Source organism: Dermochelys coriacea, chromosome 1 (assembly GCF_009764565.3).
Source record: "Dermochelys coriacea isolate rDerCor1 chromosome 1, rDerCor1.pri.v4, whole genome shotgun sequence".
NCBI lineage: Eukaryota > Metazoa > Chordata > Testudines > Dermochelyidae > Dermochelys > Dermochelys coriacea.
Genome location: NC_050068.2, coordinates 112271686 through 112289105, shown reverse-complemented (window position 1 = coordinate 112289105; position 17420 = coordinate 112271686). Strand labels below are relative to the sequence as shown.

At 43.5% G+C, this 17420-nt stretch overlaps 2 protein-coding genes across 8 annotated transcripts in view; both read right to left on the bottom strand.

The window, feature by feature from the left end:
• Positions 1 to 5042, bottom strand: part of UPF3A (UPF3A regulator of nonsense mediated mRNA decay) — a 55576-nt gene extending 50534 nt beyond the window's left edge. For both annotated transcript variants that reach the window (XM_038398236.2, XM_038398146.2), the window contains exons 1-2: positions 4828 to 5042; positions 3393 to 3499 (exon numbers count right to left, since the gene is read on the bottom strand). In XM_038398236.2, coding sequence (XP_038254164.1) covers positions 3393 to 3499; positions 4828 to 5022 — 302 coding nt within the window. In that variant the 5' untranslated portion in view covers positions 5023 to 5042. The remainder of the gene's footprint in view (positions 1 to 3392; positions 3500 to 4827) is intronic.
• A 7648-nt stretch (positions 5043 to 12690) lies between these two features.
• Positions 12691 to 17420, bottom strand: part of CDC16 (cell division cycle 16) — a 59698-nt gene continuing 54968 nt past the window's right edge. For all 6 annotated transcript variants that reach the window (XM_038388211.2, XM_038388213.2, XM_043508212.1 and 3 more), the window contains one exon: positions 12691 to 14053. In XM_038388211.2, the coding sequence (XP_038244139.1) occupies positions 13788 to 14053 (266 nt within the window). In that variant the 3' untranslated portion in view covers positions 12691 to 13787. The remainder of the gene's footprint in view (positions 14054 to 17420) is intronic.

The window sequence follows — 17420 nt, the reverse complement described above, 5'->3', positions numbered from 1 at the left end:
CTGACAGACTAAATAACAAAACTTAATTAACTTACAGTAAATCTATCACTTAACTAATTAAAACTGTCTTAAACTGCTACAAATAAAAATTACAAGTCTGGCGCAACCACACAAGAAAGATTATGGAAAGGAAATTTGGCAGTTGGGAACTATTTCCCCTCTTTGTAGCCTCAGCTGGTGGTTCAATGTCTGAGGGGCTCAGCACTCCAACAGTCATTGCCAGTAAACAGTTCCAGGGTTATAACCAGAGGTGGAGACATGCCACTAGTTTAGATTTACTAGAGACAATTCTCTAAGAAGAAAATGTCAGATATGCACAGCTATACACTTCACACTTTATTAATTTAGGATACATATCCATGTACCATTGCTTCACGACAATGTTAAGGGTGTTTGGGTTGCATTAATTGTACATTTCCTCCTTTCTGAAATTTGTTTTGTTAGGCAGTGAATGTTGTCTTAACATTTATGACACCATGCATATTAAATAAACGTATTAGCAACCTCAGTTTATATCTTTGTTAGTTAACTTTCTTCTTTTGTTTAATTGTTTTTGAAATTGCTAATGAAATAATTAATAATATATTGGATGTTAATTTTCAATAAGTCTTGGAGCACTGGGGAGGTTCCGGAAGACTGGAAGAACACAAATGTGCCAATTTTTAAAAAGGGTAAATGGGATGACCCAGGTAATTATAGGCTTATCAGCCTGACATCAATCCTGGGTAAGATAATGAAGTGGGTGATAGTGGATTTGATTAATAAAGGATTATTTAAGAATAACATTATTAATGCAAATCAACATGGGTTTATGAAAAATAGATCCTGCCAAACTAACTTGATACATTTTTGATGAGATTACAGGTTTGGTTAATAAAGATAATAGGGTTGATATAATGTCCTTTAAACTTATGTAAGGCATTTGACTTGGCATCACACAACATTTTGATTAAATAAATAGAACAATATAAAATTAACATGGCACACATTAATTGGATTAAAAACTAGCTAATTGATAACTCTCAAAATGCAACTGTAAATGGGGAATCATCATTGAGAGGGTGTGTTTCCATTGGGGTCCTACAGAGATCAGTTCTTGGCCCTATGCTATTTAACAATTTTATCAATGACCTGGAAGAAAACATAAAATCATCACTGATAAAGTTTGCAGATGACACAAAAGTTAGGGGAGTGGAAAACAATGAAGAGGACAGGTCACTGCTTCAGAGAGCTCTGGATCATTTGGTAAACTGGGTGCAAACAAACAATATATGTTTTAATCGTGTCTAAATGTAAATGTATACATTGAGGAACAAAGAATGTAGACCAGGGGTCTCAAACTCAATTTACCTTAGGGCCAGTGCCAGTCCTCAAATCCTCCCAGCAGGCCAATGTCAATGAAGATGGTATTCACACATCTCCCAGCCCGTTTCCCACCCTTTTCCCTCACTCCCACTTGGCCTCATGCCGCCCTGGCTGACTTTGCCTCCATGGCTGACTCTGCCTGGCAACTAATGGTGCTGCCTCCATGGCTGACTCTGCCCAGCAACTAGTGATAGTATCTCTGTCCCTCTCCCCCAGCCAATGGGAGCTGCAGGGGGCAGCACCTGTAGCAGACCCTCTGCGGCTCAGCGGACAACAGCAAGGACAGGGAACTGCTTGTAGGGAGCGGAGCTGCCCAAGGTGAATGACACGTTGCCGAGTGTAACACCTGGGAGGGTCACAGGAGCAGTAGGATGAAGCAACGTTAGGGGGAGGGGCATGTGACTCTCTCCTGCCCGCTCCCCTTCTGCCCCGCTCCACCCCAGCCGACAGCCATGAGGGCTGGATGAAAGAACTTTTTAAAAAGTTTCCACGGGTTGCAGTGGGGAGGTTCTTGGGCTGCAGATGGCCCCCGGCCGGGACTTTGAGACCCCTGATGTAGACCATACAGGATGGGGGACTCTATCTTGGGAAGCAATGACTCTGAAAAAGATTTTGGGTCATGGTGGTTAATCAATTGAACATGAGCTCCCAGTGTGACACTGGCCAAAAGAGCTAATGCAGTCCTGGGAGGCATAAACAGGGGAATCTCAAGTAGGAGCAAAGCTGTTATTTTATCTCTATATTCAGTACTGGTACAACTGCTACTGGAATACTGCATCCAGTTCTGGTGCCCAAAATTCAAGAAGGATATTGATCAATTGAAGAGGGTTCAGAAAAGAGCCACAAAAATTATTAAAAACTAGAAAACATGCCTTAAAGTGAAAGACTCAAAGAGCTCAAACTATTTAACAAAGAGAAGGTTAAGGGACAGCTTGATTACAATCTGGAAGCATTTACATGGGGAACAAATATTTAATAAGGGACTCTTTAAAATGTATAACGTGATCCAATGGCTGGAAGCTGAAGCTAGACAAACTAAGACTGGAAATAAGTTGTAAATTCCTAAAGGTGAGAATAATTAACTACTGGAACAATTTAACCATGGTCATAGTGGGATCTTTATCACTGACAATTTTTAAATCAAGATTGCATGTTTTGCTAAAAGATATGTTCTAGGAATTATTTTGGGGAAGTTTTGTGGCCTGTGTTATACAGGTGTCACAATATAGGAAGTGTTATTCAGGAAGTCCTTTCTGGCTTTGGAAACTATAAATGAAACAGAAGCTATCCTTGAGTGCCCAGGTGTGTAAATTTAAAATTAGCTTTTTGTGAACATCCATGTGAATAAAACTTGATTGCTTGAAAGCCTGTAGAAAGCAATGAGATGCGTACAATGAAGAAGTTAATTCATTTTAAATTCAAATGAACACTCATGGAAAAATGGCTGTAGTATTTGCCCTGCTCAACACCAAGAAAGAGAATAAGTCATGCAAGGTGTACAAGAAGTTTAGGAAGATCTTTGTTCTACTTCACCAGTGAAAATAGTATATATATATATAAAAACACTACTTACCTAACTAACTAAAACAAAAAAGATAAAGGCTTCATAGAGGCAAAATACAAATTTGTTATGTGACTATGCCCAGTGTACCTGAGGTCTTGTCTACACTACAGGGAAAAGTCAATCTAAGCTATGCAATTTGAGTTACGGGAATAGCGTAACTCAAGTTGACGTAGCTTAGATCTACTTACCGCGGGATCCATACTAAGCAATGTCGATGGGAGACACTCTCCTGTAGACTCCCCTTACTCTTCTTGATCCAGTGGAGTACAGGAGTCGATGGGAGAACTATCTGTGATTGATTTAGTGGGTCTTCACTAGACCCGCTAAATCGACTGCCAATGCATCTATCACCGCACATCAATCTTCTGGTAAGTGTAGACAAGCCTTTAGTGAGATAGATTGCTTACAAACCCATAGAAAGTACCTTTTTCCTTCTTAATGTTGATAAACAGCTCCTCCTCACCTGGGATCAGCAGTGCAAAATTCAAAATAATCATGGGCAGGTAGCGGATGTAGCTGCTCTTCCAGTTGCTCCTTGGTTAGACTAGGAGGAAGCCGGCGAATAACTATCTGTAAAGTAACATAGTTAAAAGTGAAGACTCATTTAGTAGTAGTCTAAATATTTAAATATTGTCAAAATAATAAACAAAATACATTGCATCTTTCTGAAAACTCTCCCTAGAACTTCGAATTTCAATAGGATCCAGTCTTACCGTATACTCCTGCACTGGGATGCAGTTTCTGTCACATACAGATGAGGGAATGATAGCTAACACATGTAATATAATTGTAGGACAACTGAAATATTTTAACAGACAGTTTAGAAGCAAGTTGAGCTTGAGTATAAAAGATATTAACAAATTATGTAAAATCAAATTAAGTACTAAATATACAAAATACTACATTCTCTCTGTATAAAATGATTTAACATGAAGTAACTTTCTCAAAACACTTTTGCTGCAAGAATAATACATACTATATGTGACCTACTGTCTTGTGCCATTTAATTCCACAAAACAGTTAGGGTCACAATTTGCATGAAAAACATATGGATGGAGTGCTGTCAAATGTGTAAAGCAGGGAAATGAGAGATCCAGGATTCGTGTGTTCTGTTCCCAGCTCTCACTCACGGTCTCACTTTAAGCAAGTCACACAGCCTTTCTGCGCAGCAGTTTCCCAATTTGTAAGGAATTTTGTGAGAATTGCTTGTAAAGTGCTTAGATGAAAGATGTTTTATTAAAAAAAAAAAAAAAAAAAAGCAAAGCTGATGTTGTGGTGCTTTGCAGCGACTCCTTCCCCGGGCAAATTCCCCACTCCTCTGCCACAGCATTTGTCATCCTTGATTTTGAACTCACAAACTGTGACTAGGCAAGCAGGTTTGCAGTGATATTGCTTGTAACGCAAATCATTTTACAAAAGTGGATCAATATTCTTAATCTTGTTTTGCAGTTTTGAGGCACCGAGCCTGCTCCAGCCACAAACCATCCTGCCTGCTAAACACTATGCTGAATCTTTGGGTTATAAAACCTGCCCCCCCCCCGCCCCCCATTTCGGGTGGAGTCTCACAAGACGTCCGAGAACCTCTGCCAATCATTCAATAAAGTGCGCTACCACAGTGGTACCACGGCACCGCCCCAAATCCCTGTCATCCCTGTCCCCGCCCCTTCCCTGCTCTCCTACCCCACGCAACCCCCCCCCATTCCTCCCCACCCCGGCACGTCCCCGCTCCCCATTCCCACAGGCAACCCCCGAGGCAACCCCCCACCCCTCCGCTCCGCGTCCCCCCTCCCCCAGGCAAATCCTCCCTCCCCGCCATTCACGTCTACCCCTCCCCCTGCTCCAGGCAAACCCCCGCCCCGCCGCGCGCTGTCCCTGGTGCTGACGCGCCGGCCGCTCACCTTGCTCAGCGCCGCTCTCTTCTCCTCCCGCTGCCTGCCCAGCGCCGGGTGAGGCGGCGGGGGCGGCCCCGGGGGCGGCGGGGGGGTCTCGGGCTCCCGGCGCGGTGACTCCCGCCGGAGCAGGGTCTCCATGGGCCGCTTCTCCCCGCCGCCCCCGCGCGCCAGCCCCGGCCCGGCCTCCCGCTCCGACCTCATGCAACCGCCGCCGCCGCCGCCGCCCGGCGCAGCGACACCTCGCGAGAGCCCCCCGCCCCCCGGGTGCCGAGTAGAATCTCGCGAGATTTCAGCCCGGGCGGCGGTGTGGGTGGGAGGGGGCAGGGGGGCGCAACTAGAGCGGGGGGCCGCGTGCTTCTCTCGCGTGCACCGGGCCTGGCGCGAAGCGCAGCTGCACGCTGCACCTTCGACAATTGCCCCGCACCTACCATAGCAGGACCTGCTGCCAACGGCCGGCTGCTTGGAAATGGGGAGCTGCAAAGCTGCCGCTGGAATGAACCTTTCTCCAGGAAAGGTCGAGTCGTTTCGCCTCCTGACGCTTTGGGGAGGGACGTTGGTAGCGCTGGTGCTCGTGTTGGTTAGCAACGTCCATGGCCGGGGAACCCGGTGGACGATGGGTATGTAAGTGCTCATAGCCCCTGGGTGGCACAAAATAGCTTAGCTATAGGGGGCAACAAACCACGAGGTTTCTGTGGTGTCAACAATGGTCTTAATGGTCAATACACGCTGGTCTAGAGGGCACAAGGCTATTCACCATTGGAGCTGCATCCTCTACTACCTCCTCCGCCTGAATGTCCAGGCCCTGGGCAACCCTCCTCAGCAATTGCTGCAGAACCCTATTGTCCTCCAGGGCTGGGACTACCGAGGTGCCTGGCAGCGCCTGATTTGGAGAGGCAGAGACCCCCTGTAAGGAGTGGCTGCTCTATTCCCTCCGCACCCAAGGGGTCCCACGGTGCTAGGGGTTCCTGGGCTGGTGCCGATGTGGACGGGGCTGTGCCCCTTGGTGCCAGGACTATACACCGGTGCTGAGGCTGTTGGTGCTGTGGCTGTCAGTGCCAAGGTCATCAGTGCTAATACTGCTGGGGCCGGTGTAGATGGCGCCAGTGCCGCAAGGATTGGGATGGTGACGTAAGGGAGCGATTGAGCTACCCCCCCATCCTGCTGATGCCTACGGTGCCAGAGGAGGTATGAAAATGGCCTCAGTCACCACCCTGGAATGCAGCCCTTGGCTCTACCCTTGGCCTTGGTGAAAAGGGGCCACTGTGCCATGGGCTGCCACTGCGTGGACCCCAGTGCCAGGTAAGGGTGCCAGGCTCATGATGACCTAGACTGTCTACTTCTGCTCCTCTGAGATCGATAGGAGTCCTACTCTAAGGTTTCCAAAAAGGAGGACCACGGAAAAGCGTTACTTGGCGGCGCCAACAGTCTGCGCTGAGGTTTCGGGGACTGATGAGGCTGCTGACTCTGATCCGGTGCCAGGGAGTGGTGCACCAGGAATGGAGACTGCTGGGACATCATTGTGGGCTTTCTCCTTGACGGTGTCAGGAGAGCAACTGGTACCAGCGACCTGTCCCGTCTAGGCGGGGAGAATGGTGCTGTGAGATGGAGCAGGTCCTGGGTTGCCTTGAATGCCTCTGGGGTCGACAGGAGGTGTAGCTCTCGGCTTGACGAGCGAGAAGGGTCTGGACTCTACCACTGTTCCACGGTGGCAGGAGTCAGTGCGACCGTCACTGGCAGTGGGGCCAAATTACCATAGCCCAACTCGGGTCTCAAAATGGCGAGCTCCTTGGGCCTATCCGGGGGACAACAAACCCTCTCCGTCTCTTCTGTGGCACTGCCGCTTGAGCCCAGTGCCCACCTGCAGCATGTGAGCCGCAAGTGGAGCCGGGATAGTGCTAAGTTCTTATCTACTTGGCTCCAATCCCCATGCCAACGGTGCTGGGGCACTTTGTACTGAGGAGGAGGTACTCAGCGCAGGGTCTGCCCCCCTGGGGTCAGATTGGGGGCAGAGTGCAGCTTCCGTTAGCGGGATCTTCAGGCACTGATTCCTATTTTTTAACGTCCTGGGGCAAAACCCCCTGCAGATCCTCTGCAATCCTCTGGATGACTCTCCCGCAAACACTTCAAACATGAAGTGTGAGGATTGCTTCTGGGTATTCACTTGCCGCAGACTTCACAGGTTGTGAAGCTTGGAGATAGCTGCGTGCCCCAGCGCCGGGATAGCGCTGGACGGGAAACTCCCACAAAGGACACTTAAGAACTATCTTTAAGTACCTACTAACTACTTAACACTAACTACAAAACATAATAACTATATACAGACTGCCAAATGCACTTGTCATGACAAGAGCAAGGGGAAGTTCCAGCTAACCCATCACTGGTGGTAAGAAGGAACTGAAGGGGTGGTGGGTCTGTAGGGCCCTATATTGAGTACCATGAAAGCGCCACTCCGTAGGGCGCTCAGACCGACCCAACGGATACTTCTAGGGGAAAAATCTTCCAGCTGCCATGCGCATGCATGCACACACACATACCTGATTGGAATTGAAATGAACAAACACTCAAAGAAAAAACAGGTACCAGGGACAAGGCAGGGCTCAGGAAACAGGCAAGAAGGCAGAATCCAGTTTAGCAGCTAGCCAGGCATTCACCTAGTTGCTTGGACAACTTCCTATGCCTCCTTCTGGCTTCAATAGCAAGTTTGAGCCAATCAGAGAAGCCAGAGCATCAATATTTTCATACTCACATCCCGAAGGGCACCACAGAGTTGGTGGATCTCTCCACAGGTGGTCATCTGTGGAGGATTCCTGATGGATTCTCCCTCCCTATTCATGCTGGGGAACGCATTTTATTCTGTGTTACACTCACCCCTATAACCCATATGCATGAAGGTTACAACCTCATCACCTTATTTAATAATTTAATTGTTATATATTGTGGTTAATTCATAAGTAATCAAGGGGGGATTAACAGATTTAAATTGTAGGTATAAGTGTGGGAATAGGTAGGATGGGGTAGCAGATTGATAAGCATATATTTTTGGTAAGTGTGTGTTAGGGAGATAAGTAAAATAAGGCTATAAAGGTAAGGCCTACAGACCTGAGGCCTGTCAAATTTCAGCTTAGCCATATCAGGCTTTAGAAGAAGGCTGAAAGAAGCTGACATGACTGGTTGGTCCAGGGTAACTAGTAAAACTGCAAGATTATCATCAAAGAGGTGTTAATTGATGATGATTGTGAAAATGTGACACAAAATATCCCAGGCCATACTGCAAACTTCCCATTTCCCTTATCTGGATTTCCACATCCTATAAATGTTGGGGTGCCCTGCTTTTCATAGGCTATTTTCTTAGTTCCCCTTATCTTCGTTAACATTGACATCCATAAGGCACCATGGTAACTTGCAGTCATTGCAGAACTTTCTGTGGCGTTACAATTGGGCATTTTGCAGAATGAATGGCATGTAGCCATTTCTGTAGCCATAGCCGCAGCAGCATAATCCGCCACATCCAAGGAAGCCTGCAGAGCTGATTGATGACCAGACAACCTTCCACAGCAAAGGACTGAAACTGCTCCCTAACCGTTTCCAGCAATTTATTTGCAAACTGAGAGATTGCCTTCCAGTTATTATAATCACATTTAGGCAATGCAGAGCTGTAAACAAACCACAGAATTAATCTTTCCCAAAGAGATCAAGCTTTTTTGGATCTTTTTCCTTGGGGGTGGCTGTTGCCCAGTCTTGACTACTCTTCTCTTTCACCATGGCCACTACTAGTGAGCCAAGCATAGCATGTAAATAAATACTGCTCAAACCCGTGAGGCAGAATCTGGCGATCGCATTCTGTTCATTTGGCCACAGGGGGAATGGAGGAAGGGGCTTGCCACAGGTAGGCTGCATGAGGGCCTCAGTTATGGGACGAGTTATTTCCTGCTGTAGCCAAGTACAAAACATCACTTTATGGGTATTCTCCTCCACTAGCTCTACTTGTATATGAGCAAAAGCAGCCAATTTTCTGAGTAGCTCTTGGTATACCCTAAAATCATCTGGTACCAAAAAGGATGCCTCTGGTACTAAAGTCTTATCTGGTCGTTAGGATGATGTATTAAGGGAAGACAAGGGAGAAACCTCCCAAGGTTAGTCCTGCAGTACTGGGATAGACTATTGCTTTGACATAGGGAGAAGTCCAGTAATAGAGTCCATAGGTTGATTGGTACCAACTGTCACAGGCCTCAGTACCAGCAGCCAAAAGCTCTCTCCTATGGAATCTACTCCTGCGAGAGTGTGGCAATGTTGATCTGGATGCTGGAGCATCCCCCAGGCCATCCAGTATGGTCAGCAACAAAGCTGGAATGATACCGGGCCCCAGTTGTGCCTGGCCCAAATGTCCCAATCCCTGGCTCTACGCTTCTCAAATCTCCATCTGTAAGTAGGAGAATGGGACCTGGAGGAAGCCCTGGACTCTCAATAGTGAGACTCAAGGACCCACCTCAGATTCTGATGAAATGGAATAGTCTGAAAACCAAGGCGGTGAAGTACTAAGGGTGAGCATGGGGGGCCTCTTGGAGATCATGACCAGGATCTATGCTGGGAATGCAGCAGCAGCAGAAGCATGGTCAGCTTCCTAGCTGCTGGTACCATGCAAAAGGTGGAGCTGGCACCAAATTGGAGGATTATGAAGAAAGCAGTACCAGGCGTATGACTGATGGGCCAACAGCAGAATGCAGTCTATACACTTTTTGTCGCAAACTGTTTATGAGAATAAGCTGTTAACAGGAAAGTTTACACACAAAACAAAAAAACCCTAACCAAAATAAAAATATATCTTCTTCCAGGACTACCTGTAACCATCCCAAAATATCAAACTTACCTCTGAATGTTGCTTTTCAGTTTCTTGCAAGCAACAGAAAAATAATATCCCTGTACATTTATCACTTATGTCTTCTTTACCCAGAAAAACAAAACACAGATTGCTTATGCATGTTAGGGTGCGGGGTAGACGATTAGGGGACAGTGGCTGGGTATGTGTCTGAATAAGGAAGAGAATGTGTCTAATCATGAGAGGTGAGCAGAGTGAGTGTATACAATACGGGAGAGGGGTGTGGGGGGGTGAGGTTAATGGGGGGTTGTGAATGTTGATGGTGTGTATGGATTGTGATTTTTTTTCCTTTAAAAAGAAAAAAACAAAACAAAAAAAATTTAGTAAAAAGAAAAGGAGTACTTGTGGCACCTTAGAGACTAACAAATTTATTAGAGCATTAGAGCTCACTAAGTGAGCTGTAGCTCACGAAAGCTTATGCTCTAATAAATTTGTTAGTCTCTAAGGTGCCACAAGTACTCCTTTTCTTTTTGCGAATACAGACTAACACGGCTGCTACTCTGAAAAAAATTTAGTAGGAGTCAGTTCTGAATCTTTATAACAGCTGTATTTCAAATTTTAAAAAAATCCTTACAAATGATTTATTCATTTTAACTATTTTTGGAATGTGACTTTACTTTGCATAATCTGTTCTTCAGCAATTATTACCAACTCAGTTAACAAACACACCAAGATATATAGTATCCAAGTGCAATACATGGGATAAAGAAGTCACCTATGATAACATTCTAAAATGACTAATTTATTGCATAAAAATAAGATTCCTAGGGAAAATGGTAAAATACATTTACCAAGTATTTCCAACCTCTTTTTCTACACAGACAAATCGACAGTTGATGACAGCAGCAACAGCTCTTCTGGCAGAGCTAGGTTCTCCAGATTCTCATTGAGAAGACAGCCTCTTCTGCTTTGATATAAAATGCTCTTGCTATTTTGGAGAGGAAAAAAAACGGTTGGGAAGAAACGTCAGCTGGCAGCTGTAGGAGAGCCATAACTCAGCTGACAGTTAAGTTAAAATAGGAGAGGAACTGAACATTCAACTGCAGCCTCCTTTAAAAAACACTTTTAAAAGTATGTATGTGAACATGAGACTATGAACTCTCCATTTCTGACTTAAGAACTCTGCCTAAGAAAAAGCTCAAAAGTAGATTAAAAAAAATCTATATATAATGTGCCTATCCAATGCCCTAGGCACATGTACTTTAAAAACCTTCACAAGACTTCTCACCCATTCAGCAGAATAAAATTACCTACACATAAAATCCCCCTTTCTTTCCTCACCCCTCCCAACCACTCCCTTCCCCTCCCCCCAAAAAAACCCCTCCTTCTCAAGAGAGTCTAGTAGAATAGATAGGCCTTGAAGCACATCTTGAAGATGAAAAAATTCTGACTAGTTTGAGCCAATATGTTTGTTGGGGGAAAGCAAGATCCAGACCTTAGGGACCTCTTCTTGAGAATGCCCAACCAACAGGAGCTTCCTGTCTGTCTGAACTGATCAGGTGTTACACAGTTCCTAGGTACCAAAGAAATAGGAGCTAGTAACCCTTCCTGCAACAGGCTCTCCTGGTGTCTGACCTTTATTTTTTCTATACGGTGCCCCAGCTGTGTGATTTCCATGTCCAATGCCCACTGAGCAGGGGCTCTAAGTAGTGGGGTTTTTTAGGCATTTTTAGGCCAATTTCCTAACCCAATTTCATACAACTTCTGGAATTCTCCCCTCATGACAGCCAGGATTCATAGAACCTGCCTATGCAATCCAAAGAACAATCTGTACCTCCCTTAAACTGAAGTAGAGGGGCACTAAGGATATGAGCATCCCTCTCTGAGAGGAAGATGCTCTGGAAGGTGTTTCAGAGGGTATCAGATGCAGAGGATTCTCATCCCACATCCCTTGTCCAACTGGACTGACCAAATTCAGTCCTTGCTGAGAGTGGGAGTTTGCCCCAATTACAATTATTGGCTATACTCTGTCGGACAGCCCAAATACGAGCTTGTGCCACCACATCTTCACCAATCTATTGTTACCAGTGCTAGCTAAAAAAGCTAGCATGGGTATGCCTATCATGCTACAATCACACTTTCATTTTGCAGCAAGGACACACCCTAAGAAAACAGCATGAGGGAAAACTACATCTCTCAAAATTTAGTTTTTAAAGAGATAAAAGAATTATATTCTCTTCAGAAGCAAGAGCACAGCGGAAAGGGGAGAAAAATCTAAAGCTCCCCAAGAGAAAAGGTCCAAAAACCAAAGGAAAATGCCTATCTATTGCACAGGGATGTGAAAATATCTAGCATATGTGATGAGTGTTTTTCATCTATAGTTCACTTTCATCGAAGATCTTTACCAAGGAGGTATCTATCAATATCCTCAACTTTTCAAAGTGCTGTGGAAAGATCAAGTAATATATGTCCCAATATATAGCATTTAACTAATAGCACTAATTCTATAGTCTTCCAGTGTTTGTACCATTTGGGGGTTTTCTTCACATCTTTCTTTGATAACTATGAAACAAATGATATGTCGGGTAGTTTTATTGTTTTTTTTTTCCCTAAAAGCACCATCAGAAATAATTGACTTTATTGCAACATAATATTTAAGGTGGCTTGTTAACCAGATTTATAATTGATAGATTAAATTTTAGGCCTATTACTTGATTCTGATGTCTAAAAAGTGAATCACCTTTCTATCTGAGGAAAAACAACATGCAACATATTTGCTGGTTCCTGAGCTTTGAAGTACTCAAAACAACTGGACTGCTACACTATTTTTCTTCTTCACGAGGATTTTCAGTTCTATACATTATCAAACACAAAAAAAACGGTTAAAAGTGAGCCAAGGTTGCTGAACTTAATTAACAAAACACAGATAAGTTAAAATTAAAGGCTATCCTGAATTAAACTACTTAAACTTAAACCCCTCCCCCAATATTCACAAATTTTAAGGCAAGTAAGGATGAGGAAGAAGAGAGGGGAGAAGTTTATACAAAACATGGTTAGCATTCATTTTAAGCAGGAGCACAGAACGGCCCTACTTAGTTTATTGGATGGAGAAATTATTTCTGTTCATAAAACACAAGGTTGTTAATTGTAAACAGTGATGCACAGAGCAGATTCAAAAATAAAATACCACAGAGATTTTTTAAGTACTGTAAACACACCATTCAGTTATATTTTTACCTTGACAAAATAACCAAGTGAAATGTAAAGAGAATTTCTACAGCCTTATAATCAGCACATTCTGCCTTGCTTATAATCAAGTTAACTTTTGAAAATAATAGCTCAAGGATGTCACTGATTTCAGAAAACTGTATCAGATGTATCTATTAAAATATTTATGATACTCTGAATATTTGTGCCATTCACATTTGTTGCCTGATCAGCTTTCCCAAAGCAGTTCTGCTTACATCTATCTTCCAGTAGTTCAGTACAGATGACAAGATGAAACGATTGTCAAAAACAGGACAAAACAGAACCCATAATATCCACTACCCATGCTTAAAAAGCTTTGACATCAATTTAACGTATAGCAAATTAGATTCAGCTGATAAAAAAATTGCTCTCCACAAATGCATGTACAGGCTCAACAAAATAATGGATATTTTTGAAATTATTCTGGTCTTAAAAGTATAAAACATTATATTAGCAACAAAACCCTAGTTATTTTTGGCCTATGACAGAGTGTTCCTCACAGATAGGTTGAAAACTTAGAAGCCACAATAATTATATAGTAGCCCTTAGCTACTCAATTTGATGAATATTGTACACTTTCATTTTCAGGACATATTTTTAAAGTTTCACAGTCTTAAGAGCAGTCACAGGGTACAGTAACTAGTTTTAAAAACATAATATATGAATTTCACCTTTTATTCCATTATGTAAGATTATTTTGTAGAAACAATAAAATTGGAAATAGTCTGTTGGTAATGAATATTTTTAACAGTCTTAAGGCAGACATTACTTCTCTGGTGTTAAGTGTAGAGAAGTAGTTGGGATTTGTATAAAAATAGCAAATTCCTGAATGCATGACGAACAAAAAAGCTAAATTCAAATGTTTTATACTTTTTCAAAATGAGATCTATACCAGTGTTAGTCATGAACTATGGTCTGACATTGACGTTTCTAACATCATATCACTTTCATTCATTTCAATCTCAAAGGTTTCTTCTAATGGACGAGTAGTATCTGTAGTTTTCCTTTGATTTGATGTTTCCAGTGTCACAATACCACTTTCATCCAGCGTTTGTCTTTCTATATCAAATTCCCTGAAATCCCAGGGAGGTGAAATAATGTTCTTTAATGTCTTCATAGTGTGTACATCAAAGTCATAACATCTTAATTTGTCCTTAATTTCTGTTCCTAGAAATAAATAAAGTTATTAATTATTGTCCAAGTGAAGATTCCCAAGATTTCACATCTCATAAAATACTTAGTTTACCAGCAAATAATCATGCCACTTATACATCCACAGACCACTGACGAGAAAGTCCATAAATTTTATGCTTTGTGCACTAGAATGAGTGCAAGAAGCCACCAACAGTAGGCAATCTCCTGTCTTAAAAAGACCCAAGGTATCCCAATATATTGAGTACAATTCAGCTTCACTTTTCCTAGAAGACCTCTTTCTGTTAAATGACTGGACAGAAATTAGTTTAAGTCAGTTTTACCCATATATAGCTCTATTATTACAAACTTGTAGTCTTTAGTCAAATAACTGTATAGTACATCAGAATATATCAACTGACTATATGTGCAATAAGCCCTAACATTTAGAGGAAATGCATTTCCAACTGCTTTTCACACTGCCAAACCAATTTGTTGGAGTGACAACACAGACATTACTTCCTAATTGGCTTCAGCCTCATTAACATGCTTCACAGTATACTAACTCTATTATTCACCATGGAGAAATGAACAAGTCCAATGAAACAGAAAAGTGTGTGTAATTAGGAAGTTGTGTGTGAAAAATTACTTCCATACTTCATAAACTTCTCAAACTTTGGCAGCATGGGGGGCTTCATTACCTCATGTGGGATCATCTTCCTATTTTTTAAAGTATTGATTTGGGGGGGGGCAGGGTTATGTATCCCTCCTGCTTCTACAGGGGACAAATGTGATATTCATTCACTACCACAAAGACATTAGCCAGAGATTCCCTACATAAACTTATCTTATGTATCATTTGTGAACAACTCTTACAGATAATATTGCTCTTAAATGCTGATCATTCCCCACCGCCTTAATCTTTAAACTGTGACAAGCAATTTTTATTTAAAGAAACAGTCATTGTTTTGCTAATACAAAGACATGTATTTTTCTTTTTTTTTTATTCTTTGCTCTTTGCTATCTTCACACAATTACACTTTAGTAATTTCAACCAAGAACTCTCCTCTGTCTTGATACTTACAAAAAAAACTTGACAGTGGCTATAAAGCTGATGTGCTGTTATCATCAGTTCAAATGGATTCCAGGTCAGTAATGAGGAAAAAATTACCACCTAAAAGCTGCTTGGTGAAATAAGTTGATAGCCTCAGCCCTGTTCTTAGTGGACAGGACATTAAAAAACCCCGTTATTATTGACACTCCTACTGAAAGACTGAAGTGTCCAGGGATTAAATGAGCAGGGATACTGAACTAACTGTTCATCCTTTAGAGATGGTCCCTTCCAAGTCAAGCAGCAAGCAGTCTGAACACATTTTCCAGTCTTCTCTCCTTATCCCCCCCCTGCATCTCCAATCACAAAGACCTCTAAAGTTTAAAGCAGTCTCTATTTTCTCCATATTCTACCTTTAAAACACATTTCTTCCAGAAATCAGAATCACAGAAATGTAGGACTTGAAGAGACCTATATTGGTCATATAGTCCAGTCCTCTGCACGGAGGCAGAACAAAGTATTATCTAGACCAGGGGTCTCAAACTCAAATGACCGAGGGCCACATGAGGACTAGTACATTGGCCCAAGGGCCGCACCACAGACCAACACCCCACCCTGATGCCCCGGCCACACCCCCACTCCACCTCTTCTCTGAGGCCCTGCCCCACCTCTTCCCACCCCTTCCCTGCCCCCATTCCAACCCCTTCCCTGAAATCCCCACCCCAACTCCGCCCGCTCCCTTTCCCCAGGGGGTGCAGGAGGGGTGCAGGGTGGGGCAGGGGGTTGGGGTTCAGGAGGGGCTCAGGGCAGGGGGCTCAGGGCTGGGGGTATGGGGTAGAGCAGGGGTGTGGGATGCAGCAGGGGGCTCAGGGCTGGGGGTTCGGCTGCAGGAGGGGCTCGGGGGGGTGGGTCTGGTCCAGTTCACACCGGAGGCAGGGCAGGCTCCCTTCCTGCCTGCCCTGCCCCCGCGCCGCTCCGGGAAGCGGCTAGGACCTGGGGTGGGGGGCACAGGGGTCTGTGTGTTGCTCTGGCGGCTCCTCCAGGTACATCCCCCAAAGCTCCATTGGCTGGGAATGGGGAACCGTGGCCAATGGGAGCTTCGGGGGAGGTACCTGGAGGAGCAGCCAGGGCAACACACAGACCCCTGTGCCCCACCTCCCCCAGATCCCGGCCGCTTTCCAGAGCTCACCGGGGGCAGCTTTCATCCTATTTATTTCAGACCATTCCTCCAGTTTGTCAAGATCATTTTGAATTCTAATCCTGTCCTCCAAGCAACTATTCCCATCTTTGTATAATCTACAAACTTTATAAGTGTATTCTCTATGCCATTGTTCAAATAATTTCTAAAGATTCTGAGTAGAACTGGACCCACAACAGATCCCTGTGGGACTCCACTCGATATGACCTTCCAACTTGATTGTGAACCACTCATATCTACTCTGAGTACGTTTTTCAATCAATCAGTTGTGCTCCCAATTTATAGTAGGTTCATCTAGGCTATATTTCTCTAGTTTCTTTTTTGAGGTCATGAGAGACAGTATAAAAAGCCTTACTAAAGTTGAGATATCTCACATTTACTGCTTTCCCCACCCACAAGGCTTGTTACCCTCTCAAAGAAGGATATTGGGTCAGTTTGACATGATTTGTTTTTGACAAAACCATGTTGACAGTTACTTATTACCTTATTATCTTCTAGTTTCTTACAAATGGATTTGATTATTTGCTGCATTATCTTTCAGAGTACCAAAGTTAAGCTGACTGGTCTATAAATTCCCTGGCTTCTCCTTATTCCCCTTTTTATAGACAAGTACAATATTTGCCCCTTTTCCAGCCCTCGGGTGTATCTCCAGTCCTCCACAAGTTCTCAAAGATAATCATTAACGGCTCGGAGATCTCTTCAGACAGTTCCTTAAGTATTCTACGATGGACTTAGTCAGGCCCTGCCAACTTAAGACATCTAACTTGTCTAAGTAATTTTTAACTTACTCTTTTCCTATTTTAGCATCAGATCCTACCCCATTTACACTGATGTTCACTATCTTAGTCATCCAATCACCGCTAACTTTTTTGGTGAAAACTGAAACAAAAATGGTATTTAACATTTCAGCCATTGTTGAGTTTTCTGTTGTTGTCTTTCCCTCCTGATTAAGTAATGGGCTTACCCTGTCCTTGATCTTCCTCTTGCTTCTAAAGTATCGTAAAATGTTTTCTTTTTACCCATTATGTCCCTACCTAGTTTAATCTCGTTTGTGCCTTGGTCTTTCTAATATTGTCCCTACATGCTTGCGTGTACGTGGGTGATGGTGGTGGTGAGTTGTATTCATCCTTTGTAATTTGACCTGGTTTTCACTT